This window comes from Brienomyrus brachyistius, unplaced genomic scaffold, assembly GCF_023856365.1.
Source record: "Brienomyrus brachyistius isolate T26 unplaced genomic scaffold, BBRACH_0.4 scaffold117, whole genome shotgun sequence".
In the NCBI taxonomy this organism is placed as follows: Eukaryota; Metazoa; Chordata; class Actinopteri; order Osteoglossiformes; family Mormyridae; genus Brienomyrus; species Brienomyrus brachyistius.
The window spans coordinates 117,173-133,038 of NW_026042392.1; the positions used below are offsets into that span (position 1 = coordinate 117,173).

Here is a 15,866-nt window from a genome sequence, read left to right on the forward strand (position 1 = left end):
AAGATGTTACATGGTTACACGTCATGCGGAATTAGTTTGACATTCCTCCATGTGGTGAGTGGTCCCATTCCGCCAGCCTGTCACCGAAGTAGAACGCTTTTCCCCAGACGCAGAGCTTGGCCTCCTGCCACAGGAAGACGTCAGCTCTTCCAAAAAACTGCATAGTGACTCATGGCTGCAAAACACACCACCATATGTGCCCCTATGCACTCATTGCGCTACCAGAGCAGTGAACAAGCGTTTCCTGGCATTCTCAGAAGGGATATGGGACACAGGCAGGGAAGAGGGGATGTGAGGCATCGGCTGGTGTCCCTGAAATAGCTCGGAATGCACAGTGAAATCACACAGCACACAGGCCCTTTCTGCAGTCACTGGCCGCTCTCTGGGTACAGATGTACGACAAAAAAAAACAAAAAAAAAAGACTGCGTAGATTCGCCACACGAGTCACGTCTGCACTGCACCCCCAACACACGTCAGCCGGGCCCGGTAACCCAGTCTTACCTGTTTGACATCCTCTACCTGAACATGCCTTTCACAGCATTCAGGTGCAGGAGCTAATTTGAAACATCAAACAACCCCGACTAGAGGTTGGAGAAAACCTTGACTACGAGCTGCAAATTTCGGAAACTGTATTCAGGTTTAAAAAAGAACTCTGCGTAAAGCCGTTCCATGAGCCACATTAATCCACTCACTATAAAGAGATAGAAGCGATTCTGATGGAAATTCCCCAAAGAGAATGCAGGCCATTGCCAAACACAGAACACCAACGAGTGTTTGAGAAGAATTACTGTAATTGCAGTTAAAGCGACAAGCGAGGGGAGGGTGGGGGGGGGTGGCTATGAGATAAGCACACGTAAACATTACAGCTACGAACAAGTGTCGGCAACGAGCTGGAAACTGTTCTTTCATCCTGCAGCGATGAAGCAGAAATGCACATGTGTGCCTCCCCATCTCGGATAAAACCTGGGGAGATTACAACTGTTAATATCCCAAGCAGGGAGGCAGCCACAAGAAAGGGCCCAGGAGGCCAGCCAGGGCAGGCTCCTTGGGGGGCCGCCACTGTGATCTCCAGCGTGCGTGGAGCTCAGGGCCCATGGCATGCTCGGGGGGGGGGGGGGGGGGGGGGTGGGGCCTTCACTAAGCTTGGCTTTGAAGACACATTTCAGAAGCTCCAGAGAGAGGCACCCTCTGTCAGGACTGGCAAGGAGATGTTCCTCCAAAGAGCTCATCCAGCATGGAATCTCGCCTACTTAGATGTGGTTTCTAACTCTGAAACCAGATACCAATGCAGCCCCTGCTTGTGTTATATCTGTTCGGAGTCTGGAATGGGGATCCAGGTCCAGCCCAGGTCTTTCACACACATTACATTACTGAGTTAGATTGTCAAACTAGAAACAGAAATCTGAATCCGAAATGGAACCCAGCCTGTATTATATCTGCTTTTTGGTTCCAGTTTAAAATGCCGTGAGCACACTCCCAATCACGCCGTAAATGCAGCCGTATAATTCAGTAACGCCATCGATGCACAACACTTTCGATAAAAGCGTACGCCAAGTCAAACAGCATGAACTGCAGACTTGCTCCACTGCAAAACTTCAAAAGCTCCGTCCCTCTGTGACCCGCAGCTCCAGGGAGGAGGTCTGCTTCCAGCACTAACCCTTAGCAGACCCAGATTACAAGTTTTCCCTCTTACCTCCACAAACGCACAAGCAGCTCCACTCCAAAGTTATCTGATCGGGCCGCATGGCAGCATGCGGCCCTAATCTGACACTTTCTCTCATAGATCGGTGTTCCCAAGAATCAGAGATTATATGCTAACTAACTGTGTCCTAGTCAGACATATAATGTTGCAGTTTTTCAGGGCATCCTTTATGATTTTTCATTTTTTCTTCTAATTTTCACATCATATTACAGCTTCAGGACATATGACAGGATAAGACAGGAACAGGGAGGGGTGGAGGGGGGGGAGAATATTGTCCGTCACACCCAGAATATGTCCCAATAGATTTGGTGCTGTCCATGAGTCAAAGGCAAATCCCCGTTTTTGCATAAACCTTGCATGCAAATCCCTTATTACATAAATGATCGGGGGAGTTCCCCGCAGCCCCATATGCGAGCTTGTGGCAGAAGATGGGTTTACATTAGGAACAGTAACGGACCATGACTTCATTTAGCTACAGGATGAAATTTGAAAAGCAGCCAGCAATCAGGGATGCCGCAGCCCTGTGAAGTAGCTGGTATTACCCCGGTATGTACTGACAGAGCGACAGTCCACTCATGCAGATCCCATGTCCAATCGTCCCGGTACCGCCAAAGGAAATGTGCTGTTGAAGAATCAGCCCGAGCCACCACGGGATTGGTTGAGCGCTGCTGGTGTAGTGGCATCATGCAAGGTTCCTCTTCATACGACCTGTGGTTGATTCCTGGGCCGTGCGCATCTTTTTTTTTGCTCGATCTTGGAGCGGACTGGCTTTTCATTTCACTCTGTTGAACCTGCATGAAAGTGCGTGTGACTAAAAACTCTTGAATCTCTTGAACCTTGAATCTCTTGAGTGTCGTCCTGGTGGAAAGTAGATGGAGTAAACCAGACGTCACGAATTTGTGGATGACCAGAACTAGAAGAAGCAGTCGCTCATGGTGCTCCCGTCACTCAGATGTCGTTACCCTCCATCTCAGGTGGCTTTCTGAAAGGGAATTTGGAATATTGTGATGGCGAGTACAGGTGAGAGCCATAGGCTGAGGAGAGATTGCTAAAAGGTGACATTGGGAATAGTGAGCATTAGGCCCTGTCTTCAACCCCCCCAGCACCCTGCCTCCACAGACATGCTGGCCATGTGCTACGATCTGCGACCTGGCAAGGAAAGGAAAAATAAAGGTCTTGAGGGCCTAAAAGCTTCTTTGGTGAGAAACTGAGGCAGCCACTATTGGTCTGCTGATGGTCAGCCTGAAAAGCGAGTGTGTGTACACTCTGTGGTACAGAGAGCTGGAAAGTTCAGGTCCATTAAAGTACAAATCCAGACCAAGGTTTTGCTTCAACTAACCAGCTGAGTACTCTGTGACTCTGACTCTATACTCAACTGGTTGGTCTGGATTTGTACTTTCTGGATCTGTAGTTTCCACCTCAGGTGTAGCAAACTTAGTATTTGTGTGTGTATCTGTTGAGCCCCCACTGCCCCCAAACATGTGACCCATGTAAGAAGCACGCCGCCGACACCTTCCTTCCCCGGGAAGATTAAAGACGAGCTGTCTGAAGGCCACTGGGCCCCAGGGTCCTGGGCAGTGTGGTTGGCCGCAAGAGAGCGATGGAGAAGCTCATTTGAAGTTTACTGAGCTCTTCAAGCTCTCCGTGCCTTTAAGCGATGATATGCATTCCAGTGATGGGGTGGGGGGGGGCTGCGGCTTGTAGAAGAATGCTCAGGTGGGACAAAGCCCCTGAAGGTTTAAACAGTGTGCTGTTCTTCAGACGGTGGTTTGGCTATGTTCTAGCATGTTCTGTAAGAGATTGGACTAGCGGACCCAATTTTTCAAAGTTTCTGTGTGATGGGTATGGATTTCCACGTCCTACTGCAAGGATACCTTCACAATACTGGGAAATGATGGGAAAGACCAGACACAGACTCTCCCTTACTCCATTATCCTCTCTCTTTCTCTTCACATACATATTTGTCTTCATGTTTGTGGGGACTGTCCCTTCATTTCTATGAAAAAAACTCTAATCCCAAGAATGACACCCTTAACCCCTACCCAGCCCTAACCTTAACCATAAATAACCATACAAAGCACAAGACTTTTGGCATTTGACCTTTTTTTCTGTGATTGCATTCATAGATTTTTTAAATGGAGATTATCCAAATGGGGACCTGAAAAATGTCTCCAAAATTAAGGAAGTTTTAGGTTTTACTTTAGGGACATTTTGGTCCCCAAATGTGATTTATGAACCCCCCCCCTCAAGACAGTGTGCAGCATTCTTAACACAGGATGCAGGCCTACAGTGCTGCCCACTGCACCAGCATGCTCCTCCTGACAGTGTGCAGCATTCTTAACACAGGATGCAGGCCTACAGTGCTGCCCACTGCACCAGCATGCTACTCATGACAGCGTGAAGCATTCTTAACACAGGATGCAGGCCTACAGTGCTGCCCACTGCACCAGCATGCTCCTCCTGACAGTGTGCAGCATTCTTTACACAGGATGCAGGCCTACAGTGCTGCCCACTGCACCAGCATGCTCCTCCTGACAGTGTGCAGCATTCTTTACACAGGATGCAGGCCTACAGTGCTGCCCACTGCACCAGTATGCTCCTCATGACAGTGAACAGCATTCTTAACACAAGGCCACAGTGCTGCCCACTGCACCAGCATGCTCCTCCTGACAGTGTGCAGCATTCTTTACACAGAATGCAGGCCTACAGTGCTGCCCACTGCACCAGCATGCTCCTCCTGACAGTGTGCAGCATTCTTTACACAGAATGCAGGCCTACAGTGCTGCCCACTGCACCAGCATGCTACTCATAACAGTGTGCAGCATTCTTTACACAGCCATGTGCCTTTTGTCTCTCTGGTATGTGTTTTCAGTTTTTTCTAAGTGTGTCCCCCCAACACAGCAAATCCTACATGCACGTAAATGGCGGTCTCTATAAATGGTTCAATACCTTTGTATTCAAGTACCCTTATTTCAAAGGTAAAAATGGATCCTAAAAATCCAAATAAAGGTGAGATCTGTGCAAATCAGAGGCTCTATACCTCTGCTGCTTTTTGCTGTGGCTCACAATTGTTGCAATCAAGGTGACCAGCGCAATGGACCCAATCACACTGCCCAGCACAATTCCCAGGACGTTATCTGAAAAAACAAAGGGAATCTTAGGATGCCAACAGGTATGCAGTTTACCAGCCAAAGAGACATTCCTCATACCTACTGGCTTGGCTGGTGCAATTCTTATTCTGATCACTAGGGGGAACCAAGCCACAAAATGCGACGATATAAATTTATAATGGCATACCCCCATTTCATACCCCCATTTCATCCAAGAAAAATACTGATCCTTTTTTTAAAATTAACTTGACTGATTTATACATCAGGACCCTGCTTACTGATGAACAAAGCTATAGTGTTACAAAAAAATGGATCCATTTCCTTCAAGTATTTACCTACTGAATAAAAACAGCACAGCAACTGTCTGGGAAATTTCTGCAGCTGTTGGAATATTTATGGAAACATTTTTGTAAAATGTCGAGTACATGAAGTTTGATAATACGAAAGTAGCAATATTCGACCAAATGGATGATTTATTTATTTTTTTTGCAGAGATTCTGTGGGTTCACATGCTGTCGGGGAACAGAAGTGGAAGAGTCTGATAGCATACAGTACAGTGCAGAGGTGGAGAGAGAGAAGTGTGATGTCATCGGCCGACGTACCCTGGACACAGTGAGTGGGGTCACCTGACCACTGGCCATCTGCTTGGCAGGTACGTTTCGGTGACCCCGAGAGGATGTAGCCAGTATCACAGGAAAACGTGATCGTCGCCCCCTGGAGGTACCGTGTCCCTGCCTTTATGCCGTTGCTGGGAGGGGCCAGCCACCCACAGGACACCACTGACAAGCAGGACAGAGAGGCTCTCCTTACGGACAAGACTTTAAACTTCACTGAAACTCCCAGGTAAGCCATTCACATCAATGTGCGCTGAATGTCTGTCACAGCATCTCTAGCTTTGAGTCAGGTTGGGTGGGACACGGGGAGAGAAAACCAGCTGAAATCGGAACAGAGCCTGATCCTAAACTGAATTAAACTCCATCATTATAACACCTCAGTGCCATCTTTGCCACAGAAAAGTCCCACGCTATCGTTTTGTTCTTACTGCACATATAATTTCATTTTGCCCTACATGTTTAGTCTGTATTTCATCCACCTTGTTCATCTTTAATTATCTGAATTAAGTTCTTATATTATCCTTCAAGTAGCAGTTGTATTTTTCAATAAACAAAAGACAATTTGCCCAAGATAAACGGTCCTTGTTATCTTAATAAAATGTGCTTAGTTACAACGGCTAGAACACTTCAAGATGGCATCTCCAGGAGTAACCACTCCTGGTCAGAAAGTCAGTCACCCCCGACATGAGCACCAGGCACGGTGCAGAGCCCCCTACCTGGCCTCAAATCTTCCACGACTGACACGTGTGCCAGGAAGGCCTCGCGTGTGGCGTTGCCCATGTCCAGGCTGCGGGCTGCCAGCGTGTCGAAGCGGCACAGCGGGAAACCCTCGCCAGAACACAGCGCGCTCATCTCCGCGTACAACGGGTCGCTGGGATCCTCAGGCACCGAGAAGGCGGGCACAAAGTCCGGATTGTGCTTAGGCGCAAAGTAGTAGGTGTCCAGCAAAAAGGGCGAGTCGTAGGTGAACAGGGACGTCTCATTCTCAATTTGCCCTAGAAGATAAAGGCCCCATCAGACCACTATTCTGACAGCATAAACTGGGAAAGAGACAGAAATGGAGTCATTATAAAGTCACAAACTCTGATGACTCTTCCATGCTTACTCATACAACACTAAAAATTGAAAATTGCCCCTGTTATTCCACTACCATCAACAAACATAGAATTTTACCACATTATATTTCAGCATATGAGACTAAATCCCAAAATCCATGGTACAGCTAACTCCTAATATGCACTGGAACATGGTATCCCAGTTTTGACGGTAATTGGCGTAGAGCCTGGCAGCTTCTCTCGGTAAAGGGCGAATAGCACCCTGAGGTATGTATTTTCTCCACAATGTACTTTGCTCAAGCTGCACCTCGATCACACATGATCACGTGCCCAACGAGTGAGCAAAAACACGAAGGAAACGATGAGCAGTTAGAGCACCACCTTAGCTGGGTGGCGCTGTCGCCCTGGTAATGCCATCAGCTACGGAGGGCAAGCCCTTCGATTCCCGCCCAGCCCTTCTTTGGCACTGCTGAACGCCAGAGTCTTGGCAGGTAAAGTCCAGGTAATTTTACAGGCCTGCAGCCATAAACCCGTCTGCTCTGTGCCCGTGACGGCGATGATCGCTGCTGTTCGCGGGCAAGAAACTTCCACCCTTTGTTATCTCGTCCCTGCCGACCTTCGAGGGCAATTCGCAATGTGATGGAAGCTATTACGATTATTGAGATTATGAGATCTTCCCGACAGAGCTCACGTTTTTGGTCACACACTAAAGGAAAAGTTAATCCCGCGGGCATCCCATCTAAGGCTCAATGTCTCATATGAAACTTTTCTCCCACTAATGAAAATGGATCAATTGATATTCGAAGCCGCAAACTAATCTGAGGGTTTGAGTTACACGAGGCAACAGCTGCACTGTCCTCACGCAAAGTATTCGCCCTAACCGGCTCCAGTGCAATAAAATAAAGTGTAAACAGGAACGCATATAATTGCCATATAAGCAACTAAAACTGTCAAAGTGAAAAATGTGAATTGACCAACCTAAAGGCAGCTGCCACAGTTTTGACACTGACATGAGGGGCTATAACTGGCACGAATTACTCTAAACACCCAGCTCTCCCCCCCCCCCCTCACACATGGATCCCTCAACGTCTGCAGGGTCACATCATAGTAAATGATATCTGGTTCGCATTTACGCCGGTTCAGTACCAGATAAGGGATGGAAATATGGGTCGTAGTAAAAAGTCTCGCTCACAGCCAGCCCCAAAGAAGAAGAGGACCTCCGGACTGTTCTGCTCCGGTGGGAGGACCTGCCCGTCACTGGAGACCAGGTCGTCCGCGGGGTCGCCGTTCATCCGACCCAGCAGGCCGAGCGTGTCGCCGGAGAACTCCTCGGGAAGCAGTACAGTGACGGCCAGGGCCCCCCCACGGCCCCGCGCCTCCACCCCCGCGCCAGACGGGAACATAACGGTAATGTTCTGCGGGATCGGCGAAAACACAAACACACCTGTAGGGGGGAAGGGAGGCAAAGGAAGACAAAATAGTGTCATAATGCCACCACAACGTTAAAGCCTCAAGACACCACAACTCGAATAGTACATCTCCATTTAATAAAAGGCCCCACCCACCTCTTGGTTCTCCTGGACTATGGAGGCTCGGTGTTCCAGGCTGCGTTAATCATCACCACCATCATTACATTATAACCTGCTCTCCATAAAATGAATAACTTTCGCCTATCAGTTGTTCTTGGGAAACAAACTTTCAATGCTTAGATTATACGATATTAACAAAGGCTACCCCGAGATTCTTCAAATGGCTAAGGAGCCATTAATGGGAGATATCGCATCATAATCTCTGGTGTCCGTCAGCAGACTGTAGAATTTATCATAATTTTCCATACGATATTTCCCAGACGGTGATCAAAATACACACCAGCCAGGAGTGTAAAGGATAATTAAAGGAGAACAGAACTTAAGTCCCAGAAACGTCCGGTGCCAGGTCATGTGATGCTGAGTGTTGAGGAAGCCAACTGGGTCCATATGGGAAGCCCATGAGTGATGATGAGTCAAGGACTAGAGGGTGAAGCCCAACCTGACAGGTCCATCCAGCTCTGCTCGGCAAAGGAGAGGACCTGCTGGTTCCTCAGCAGCTGCAGGTGATCCCGCTGGCTGGCCAGACGCACCTCAATGATGTCAGAGGTCTTCTCCTGCATGGACACTGCAGACAACCTGGCCGCCTTTGCTAGGGTGCCTGAAAGATCCATTCAGGTTAGCCATTCATGTGTGGGTATGGCCATGAGGGTCAGCATCTACCCTCTTATGCTCTACGAGAAGGAAAGCAGGAGATAGGGCAGCACTGTTTTTTAGGATTCTCACCATTCTCCATCTTCACCCTCTCCGTCCGCCCTTGAATGGTCAAGCCTTTGCTGGCTGCCTGCACAAGGTAGTACTCCCCCTGCCCGTTGAAGGTATAGCTGATGCCGTCAAATGTTACAAAGTGGGGGTCGCCAAACACCACACCTGAGAAGAGCCAACCCCCACTGAACACACGAAGCAGATGCACGTTGACTATACAGAGCTAACGTCAAAACACTTCGACTGGTGAATGGTGCCACACTCCTGTTGTAAGCAATACATATGTAAGAATTTGTTAGTTATCAAAAATACCCTAAATAGCGCATTAAGTGAGCTACAAACAGAAACTATTTTCTCAGCTGTTTTCTTGATTGCTCTCCTTATTGGTGTACATGGTGCATCTCAGAGGAAACCGTCACAGAAGAAAAATGTCTATCAGGCAGAAAACCGACAGACCGGCTGGGTGATTTACCATGGAATTAAATTAGCAGCCGGCTTCGTACATATTCTCACTTGTTCGTCACTTGTTTTCTTACTGACAAAAACGATTAACTTGTGGCGGGGGGGGGGGGGGTGGGTGAGGGTTTTGGTTTAATCAAGAAAAATGGATAGCTGAACAGCTCTCTCAGCAGCTATGCAAGGAAGCTTTATTGTGAAGACCAGACCGCGCAGACAGACGACACAAAGGGTAACGATTTCACTGCTCTGGGGCTTCCCGGCAGGTCAAGGTATCTGTAACCCATCCTGACAATTAGATGGTTAACCAGGTAACGTGACGATAAGATGCCAAAAGCAGCTCAGAGATGTAATCTGAGATGGGAAGGAGGAAGAGTCTCTGGAAGACCCACCTGCTTTGGGAGCCTGGTAGGTCCTGCAGTCGCTTGATGGCCGGTGTTTAAAGTAGTACTGGCAGTTGTCAGACCACAGGCAGCAGTAGTAGAAGCTGAGCACGTCGTACAGCCAGTGAGATGCCCCGGGCACCCTTGGAGGGCGCCTGTAGGGGGGCGACCCCCAGTCATGCCCCCGGTCAGGGGTGCTGCCCCCGATGGAGTCCGCCGTCAGCACCTGGGAGCCTGTAGCATCGTAGCAGCATTGCTGTCCTGCAGCGTACTTAGGGCTGCCGGTGGGCAGGAACAGACGGTCAGTCTCATGCTGAGTGACATCATTTACGGCATCCCTGATTGGTTTAAGGCTTGCAGCCTAATCTGTCACATGACACAGGCCAAGATCACCGGATGTAGTGGGAGGAGGGAAAACTAGAGAATTATCGAATGATAAAACGCGATCCCAAAAATGACGTATTACAAAAGCAGTTCCATTTAACATATTTCTATGCATATTTACATTTGTAAGTTTAAGCCAATCGTTTCATGGCTATCGTCTCTCCGCTACCGCAGTTATGTTGGCTTGTATGGCTCGCACCTGGCTTGTATGGCTCGCACGCAGTGGACGCTGCCGGGGTGGTACGTGCACACGCTGCCCTTCTCTATGTCACAGCCATAGTCCGTCTGAGGAAACAACGAAGTCGTGTCACTCTGCATGCTCACATCTCCCTTGGCGTCTCGTTAGCGCTTAGCTAAGGAGCGTTAGTGTCGGCAGCCCAACTCACATGGAAGCGGCCGGTGTCTGCGCGCGCCTGGGCCAGAGTGCAGGGGCAGTCGAGCGTCTCATTAAGGAAGCTGGGCAGCCGGCTCTCCAGCATGTCCCAGGCCAGGCACTTTGCCGTGGCCCAGGCGACAGAGTCCCGCCGGAAGGCATCGCCTAGGTGCCAGGCCAGGGCGTGGTCCTCGCTCCAGACGGCATGAACATTCCTATAATGCAATGCCCACCACAGTGAGAGCTTGGGCAGCCATCAGCACATTGCCATGCAAAGGGGTTCCCAAGGACCTCTTGCTGAGATCAGCATGATGACAGTGGGCTAACTCTATATTAACTCCGCCTCCATTGGCTGTGGAAATGAGATTTTCGGGGTAGAAAGCTCAGAGCAAAAAATGGTTCAGAAAGATAACCAATCAGATTGTAGAGGAGGTGGGTCCAAGCAACTATACGATGCAGGACAAACCAATCAGATGTCTTGGTCCTGCCTCCTCTAGTTGCTTGGACCCACCTCCTCTACAATCTAATTGGTTTTCTCTCTGAACCGATTTTTTGTTCTGCCCTCAGAACATTTTTGTGCAAGTAAACCTCCCACGAGCAGATAGAAAATGACAGATCATTCATTAGCATTATTATACTGAAGTATTTCATGGTTATGTTATTCTCCACCCCACATACACTGTTCACGGTGCGGTTATGTGATTGGCAGAGCCTAATGTGTCCCCCTTACCTTGTCCCATCAGAGTATGAGCCAGCGCTGACCCGCACCACTCCAAGCTCCCATTCAGAGAAAGGACTCTCAGCAGGCTCTGGAACAAAGCTGAAGCTACCATTGTTGGGCAGCCCCTTCCCCAGAGAATATAAGTACTTCCATTCGGAGGCCCAGGAATCCGAGTAGGGCTCCCCTGGTGGTGGCGGCAAGACATGACATCATACACCCGGCCAAGTCCCCACTTACAGATACCATTTAACAATTAAGGTCATTGTCTATTTGTTGGATGTTCTTAAAAAGTTCAAATCAACTCGTGATGGTGAAAGTGATCCCACAACCGCTTCCCATTTTCTAGGTTAAGCAGTGACATATGTGCCTATGTGGCCCGAAGATTTGTCTGAGAGGATCCAACCCAACGTCTCTGCAGCGAACCTACCCATCTCCCGGTAGGCCCAGAGTTCTACATTGACCGTGCTTGCTCTGATCTGCGAGGGCTTCCATGACAGGCTGAGGTTGCCCCCGACGCCTACCGTGCCATAATATTGCCACTGTGTAGCATTGCCCAGAGCCACCTTGAACTCCGCCTCCAGTTTCCCAGAATGCACTGCAAGAGGAAAAAAAAATAGCTGAGCTCAAAGCAATGACGACAGCTTAAATGGGTTCGCAAATGACAGAAATTGTCAGTTTAGGGGTTTAACTTTCAGGAATAATAGGGTTCAATAACACCCAGTTATTGAAAAAAGAACACAGATTCAGTTTAATTTTTATCATTTGTGAGTTGTGTGATCAGAAGGTTGCTGGTTTAAATCCCATGGTGAGCAGGGCGATTTCACAGTTGGGCCCTTGAGCAAGGCCCTTAACCCCCAAATGTGTTGCTTTGGAAATTAATGTCTGCTAAATAAACAGATTGTAATGGAAAACCACACTATTACATTCTTTAGTACCTGATAACCACATCCCTATCCTGTTGAACGTCACACCGTTGTCCATGGATATTTCAAAAGGAACAAACCCAGTCTCATATAGTAAGGGGGAGATACAGTGAGCCCTGCCTTCAACGTCCACATAGCCTGCAGTGTAGACATCGCTGTTGAACCTGCCGGCGACACACAATGTTTTCTCACTTTTGGCACCCAAGTTGCAAGCAGACTTTGCAGCCTAGTTTTATTTTGCCATTGCATCTGTCCGTACCTGCATTTAACAGTGGAGTCCAATGGAAACGTCGCATTGAGGACTACAAAGTCCGTCCCACCGAACATTGTCCCTGAGTACGGAGACACCTCCAGGCAGAACTGCCGGTAATCTCTGCAGCAGGTCCCAAGAGACAAGCACGTAGCGTGACAGGAACACGCCTGCAGCTGTTGTCCACACTGTCCTTCACACGTTAACGCTGCAGGAGGGATGAACAGTGTACCATGCCCGTATGGGGAAGAATTAAAAAGTTGAACGAAGTACTAAACAAGATACAACGAATAATACAGAGTCACAGTGTAGCAGGTAAATTACTAGTTATTAGTACATACTAAATTTAAGGTCCAATACGACTACACACCACATTTAAGGTTTGACACTAGTACACACTACATTTAAGGTCTGACACTAGTACACACTACATTTAAGGTTGGTGTTTCACTAAACAGAAAGGAAAACAGCTGATAATTATCCATCTGCAGTCTGATGTTAGACCCTCAACCCGTCATGACTGAGGACAGAGGAAATGGAGCAGCCCAGCTACTACTCAGGCTCATCCAACCAAACTGAGTAGCCAGGCTTGGTGGGGAACCAAAGGGCCCTTGCGGAGTTCGCATTAAGGTATCTGGGTAATTCCAAAGGACAGAAAATCTACATGAAGGCTTTTCCAACAAGACCAGATTCAATTTTTTGTTCTAAACACCAGATGTTATGCTTGGCACGCTCGGAGCACAGTGCATAATCCAGGGATCCGCGGAATGAACCATGAGAACAGCAGAGTCATGGTAGAGCAATGGCAGGAAAAGTGTAAATGTGGCTAACTTCAAAAACGGCTCAAGGTGTGTTCGGCGCTAGAGTGTCAAAGCCACGAGGGATCTGTTAGGACTGAGGAAGGGTTATGGAAAAATCAGGGTCAAGAATCCTGGACAAAAAAAAGACCTTGGTTAGTACATGTTAAGAAGCCTCCCATCACCAATGATGGACTGGTTTTTTAGAAAAAAAACATGAAAAACAAGGCATTAGATACACACCGGATGTATATTGACTTCGACCCAATGAAAAGTGGGCCGTGTCAGAGGAGTCAGATCTAGGCTGCAAAGTTGCTTTTCAGCAGAAAGCCAACCAGAAGAACATGTATGGAGTACTTTAAGTTGGTGGTGCTGAGCCAGCAGAAGCTGACCCCAGGAAGGCTTGTGGCCATAATTATTGACCAATTCAGGCATTCCACAATGGCGCAGGAGGTAGTGCTATTGTTCGGCAACCGGAGGGTTGCAGGTTCGAGCCTTGGTTCCTCCTGACCCCATCAAGGTATCCTTGAGCCAGACACTGAACCCCAAATTGCTCTCGGTGTGCAGGTTGACACCTTGCATGGCAGCCTCTGCCATCGGTGTGTGAATGGGTGAATGTGAGGCATGAAATGTAAAGCGCTTTGAGTACTCGTAAGAGTAGAAATGCGCTATATAAATGCAGTTCATTTACCATACAGTACACACACAGTACAGGATGCCCTAGGACGGATGAGAATGCCTTTGCAAAGCACTGTCACCTACCGTACTGAGAAACGGCATATGGTCCTTAAATAAGCAATGGATGCCAGTTGGTTCTGTAGGCCTTCCCTGATACCTGTTAGCTGCTCACCTGTCACCGTGCAGAGGCACGTCACCAATGAGATCAAGGCTCCCAGAGAGGGACGCTCCATCCAGCCGGCATTCCTCATGGTCTCTCTGCGATTCCGTCTTTATTCCAGGGAATGGTTTTGAAATAAGCAGCTGTATTTCCCCATAAAAGAGATCTGTTTTCTATTGGGCAGCACAGAATGGCAGAACCAAAGCCACAGAGAGCTTATTCACTGTGCTGTTGTGGGTTTTTTATGAGCGCTGTTTACACAACGGTACCAAAGGTCACCATGACAGCACATTCCCGAACACGTGTCCCCTCCTCTAACATGAGCTGATCTGTCCTTTAAACAATAGCAATAAACAGTTAGAAACGTCCAGCAGCTGGCATAGTCCTAATGCAGTGAAATATTATATGTCCAAAAAAAAGAACCATGTGCTCATACTTCTAAGGACCACTAGGTGGCGGCCAAAGAATGTTTAGTAATAACAGAACCCGTCAGCACACAAACTGCTACTTCCCTGGTGCAAATTTGACAAGTTTATTTTAAATGGTTTGAAATGAGCTCTGTGAAAATAAACATCTGGATTTGACTGGAAGCTTTCCCTCTGGTCCAGGTAGCACTGCCACGGGGGGCACCGCAAACCTAACCCTAACCCTAACCCTAAACTAACCCTAACCCTAACTCCCAGCTGTCTACACAGTGACCAAAACAGAACATCACATGGACCCTAACTGACCAGCATTTCTGGTTTCTCAGTGCACAGGCTGTGGGGGCACAGAACTGCCAGTTGGGGGGCTGAGCACATGCAAAATGCCCTAAGGCACCATCATCATTTCACATGCCTTCTGAAGGGCAGTTTTTACATGTACAGCTACTGTCATAGCAGCCAAGCTAACTGAGCTTGATGACACACCCCCCCCCCCCACCCCGTACCTCCTCCAGGTAGACCTCGGCAGAGCACCTCCACTGGGATCATAAGTGGAATGATAGCATAGAGGAATGACACAGGCGCCCAGCTGTTATACTATGTATACAGGAACCTTGGGACCCAGCAATGTCAATTACTTTCTGCCATTTGATTGGGTGTCAACGCCTCCCTGTAAAAGCTACGATATACAGTATATTTCAAAGATGAGGCTCTGATAAGCCTGAGGTGCATTCCAGCATTGGTAAAAAGAGAAGATGAAACATCAGTTTAAGCACACACACACACACACACACACACACATATTCTATAAGCACTTTTACTGGCAAAGGAGAGAGGTTGTATTTTCGATGCATAGCCCTGCTGGTATCACAGTAGCTATAAGACAGATCCAATCTGCTCAGAGCTTTTAGCCGGAGTGATATTTTTAAAAAAATCAATAGAATATAAAGGACTGTGCAATAAAGCTCCTTAATTCACTGTATACGTCGAAAAGGGCTCTAAGAGGAACACGACCGAGGCTGACTGATTGACGACGCTCCTGAGAGCGATGCGGGTAATTGAGCTTCCAACTTTTAGCGCTCCTTAACATTCCATGCATGGTTAAGCTTTCCCTTTTTTTTCCCCCGCCACATTTTCACTGTGATAATTGCTGCCTTTTACATAGACGTCAGGATCACCAGCGAGCGAGGGCTAATTTTTGTGGGTAATTTTGCTTATTATGACGCAAGTAAAGCACAGGAGTACTGCGATGGCCGTCTCCACCTTCATGAAGGGAGGCCCAGCTCAGACTGATGCTGACATTACAGTGGCGTCACGGCGACGGTGGGCTTTTGCACTGCAAACACTGCGAAGCACAAGGACGTTAGCAGAATGTCTCAGATTTATTACCTTGCCCTTTAAAGCAGGTTATCGCAGCTGTAGCCGATGTTTAGAGCACTGCAATAACCTGCTGCGATATGTTGTTATAAACAGTTTATGAGATTATGGTTATACCACTTTATACTATCACACTGTCTATAGATACATCATATAATCTACACTTCAA

General features: G+C 48.0%; 1 protein-coding gene across 2 annotated transcripts; it reads right to left on the reverse strand.

Moving 5' to 3' along the window:
* Nucleotides 1-1,848: 1,848 nt before the first annotated feature.
* Nucleotides 1,849-14,810, reverse strand: susd2 (sushi domain containing 2). Of its 2 annotated transcripts, XM_049004687.1 has the most exons (15): nt 13,911-14,810; nt 12,273-12,471; nt 12,026-12,177; nt 11,518-11,685; nt 11,100-11,274; nt 10,383-10,584; nt 10,196-10,281; nt 9,622-9,890; nt 8,795-8,938; nt 8,511-8,669; nt 7,675-7,926; nt 6,144-6,422; nt 5,416-5,592; nt 4,744-4,840; nt 1,849-2,685 (listed from the first exon to the last, which is right to left on the reverse strand). In XM_049004687.1, exons 1-15 carry the CDS (start codon nt 13,987-13,989, stop codon nt 2,652-2,654), a joined length of 2,472 nt encoding a protein of 823 aa, XP_048860644.1. In that variant the 5' UTR covers nt 13,990-14,810; the 3' UTR covers nt 1,849-2,651. The 2 variants fall into 2 exon arrangements, with proteins under 2 accessions (XP_048860644.1, XP_048860645.1); XM_049004688.1 differs by lacking the exon at nt 7,675-7,926.
* Between the last annotated feature and the right edge of the window lie 1,056 nt (nt 14,811-15,866).

What these genes read in the sequence shown, in the direction of transcription:
- susd2 (XM_049004687.1), bottom strand. Translation starts at nt 13,989, where the DNA reads ATGAGGAATGCCGGCTGGATGGAGCGTCCCTCTCTGGGAGCCTTGATC. An exon ending in GTGCCTCTGCACGGTGACAG is followed by an intron (nt 12,472 to 13,910) that starts GTGAGCAGCTAA and finishes TCCCTCCTGCAG; the next exon opens with CGTTAACGTGTGAAGGACAG. An exon ending in TCATACTCTGATGGGACAAG is followed by an intron (nt 10,585 to 11,099) that starts GTAAGGGGGACA and finishes ATTGCATTATAG; the next exon opens with GAATGTTCATGCCGTCTGGA.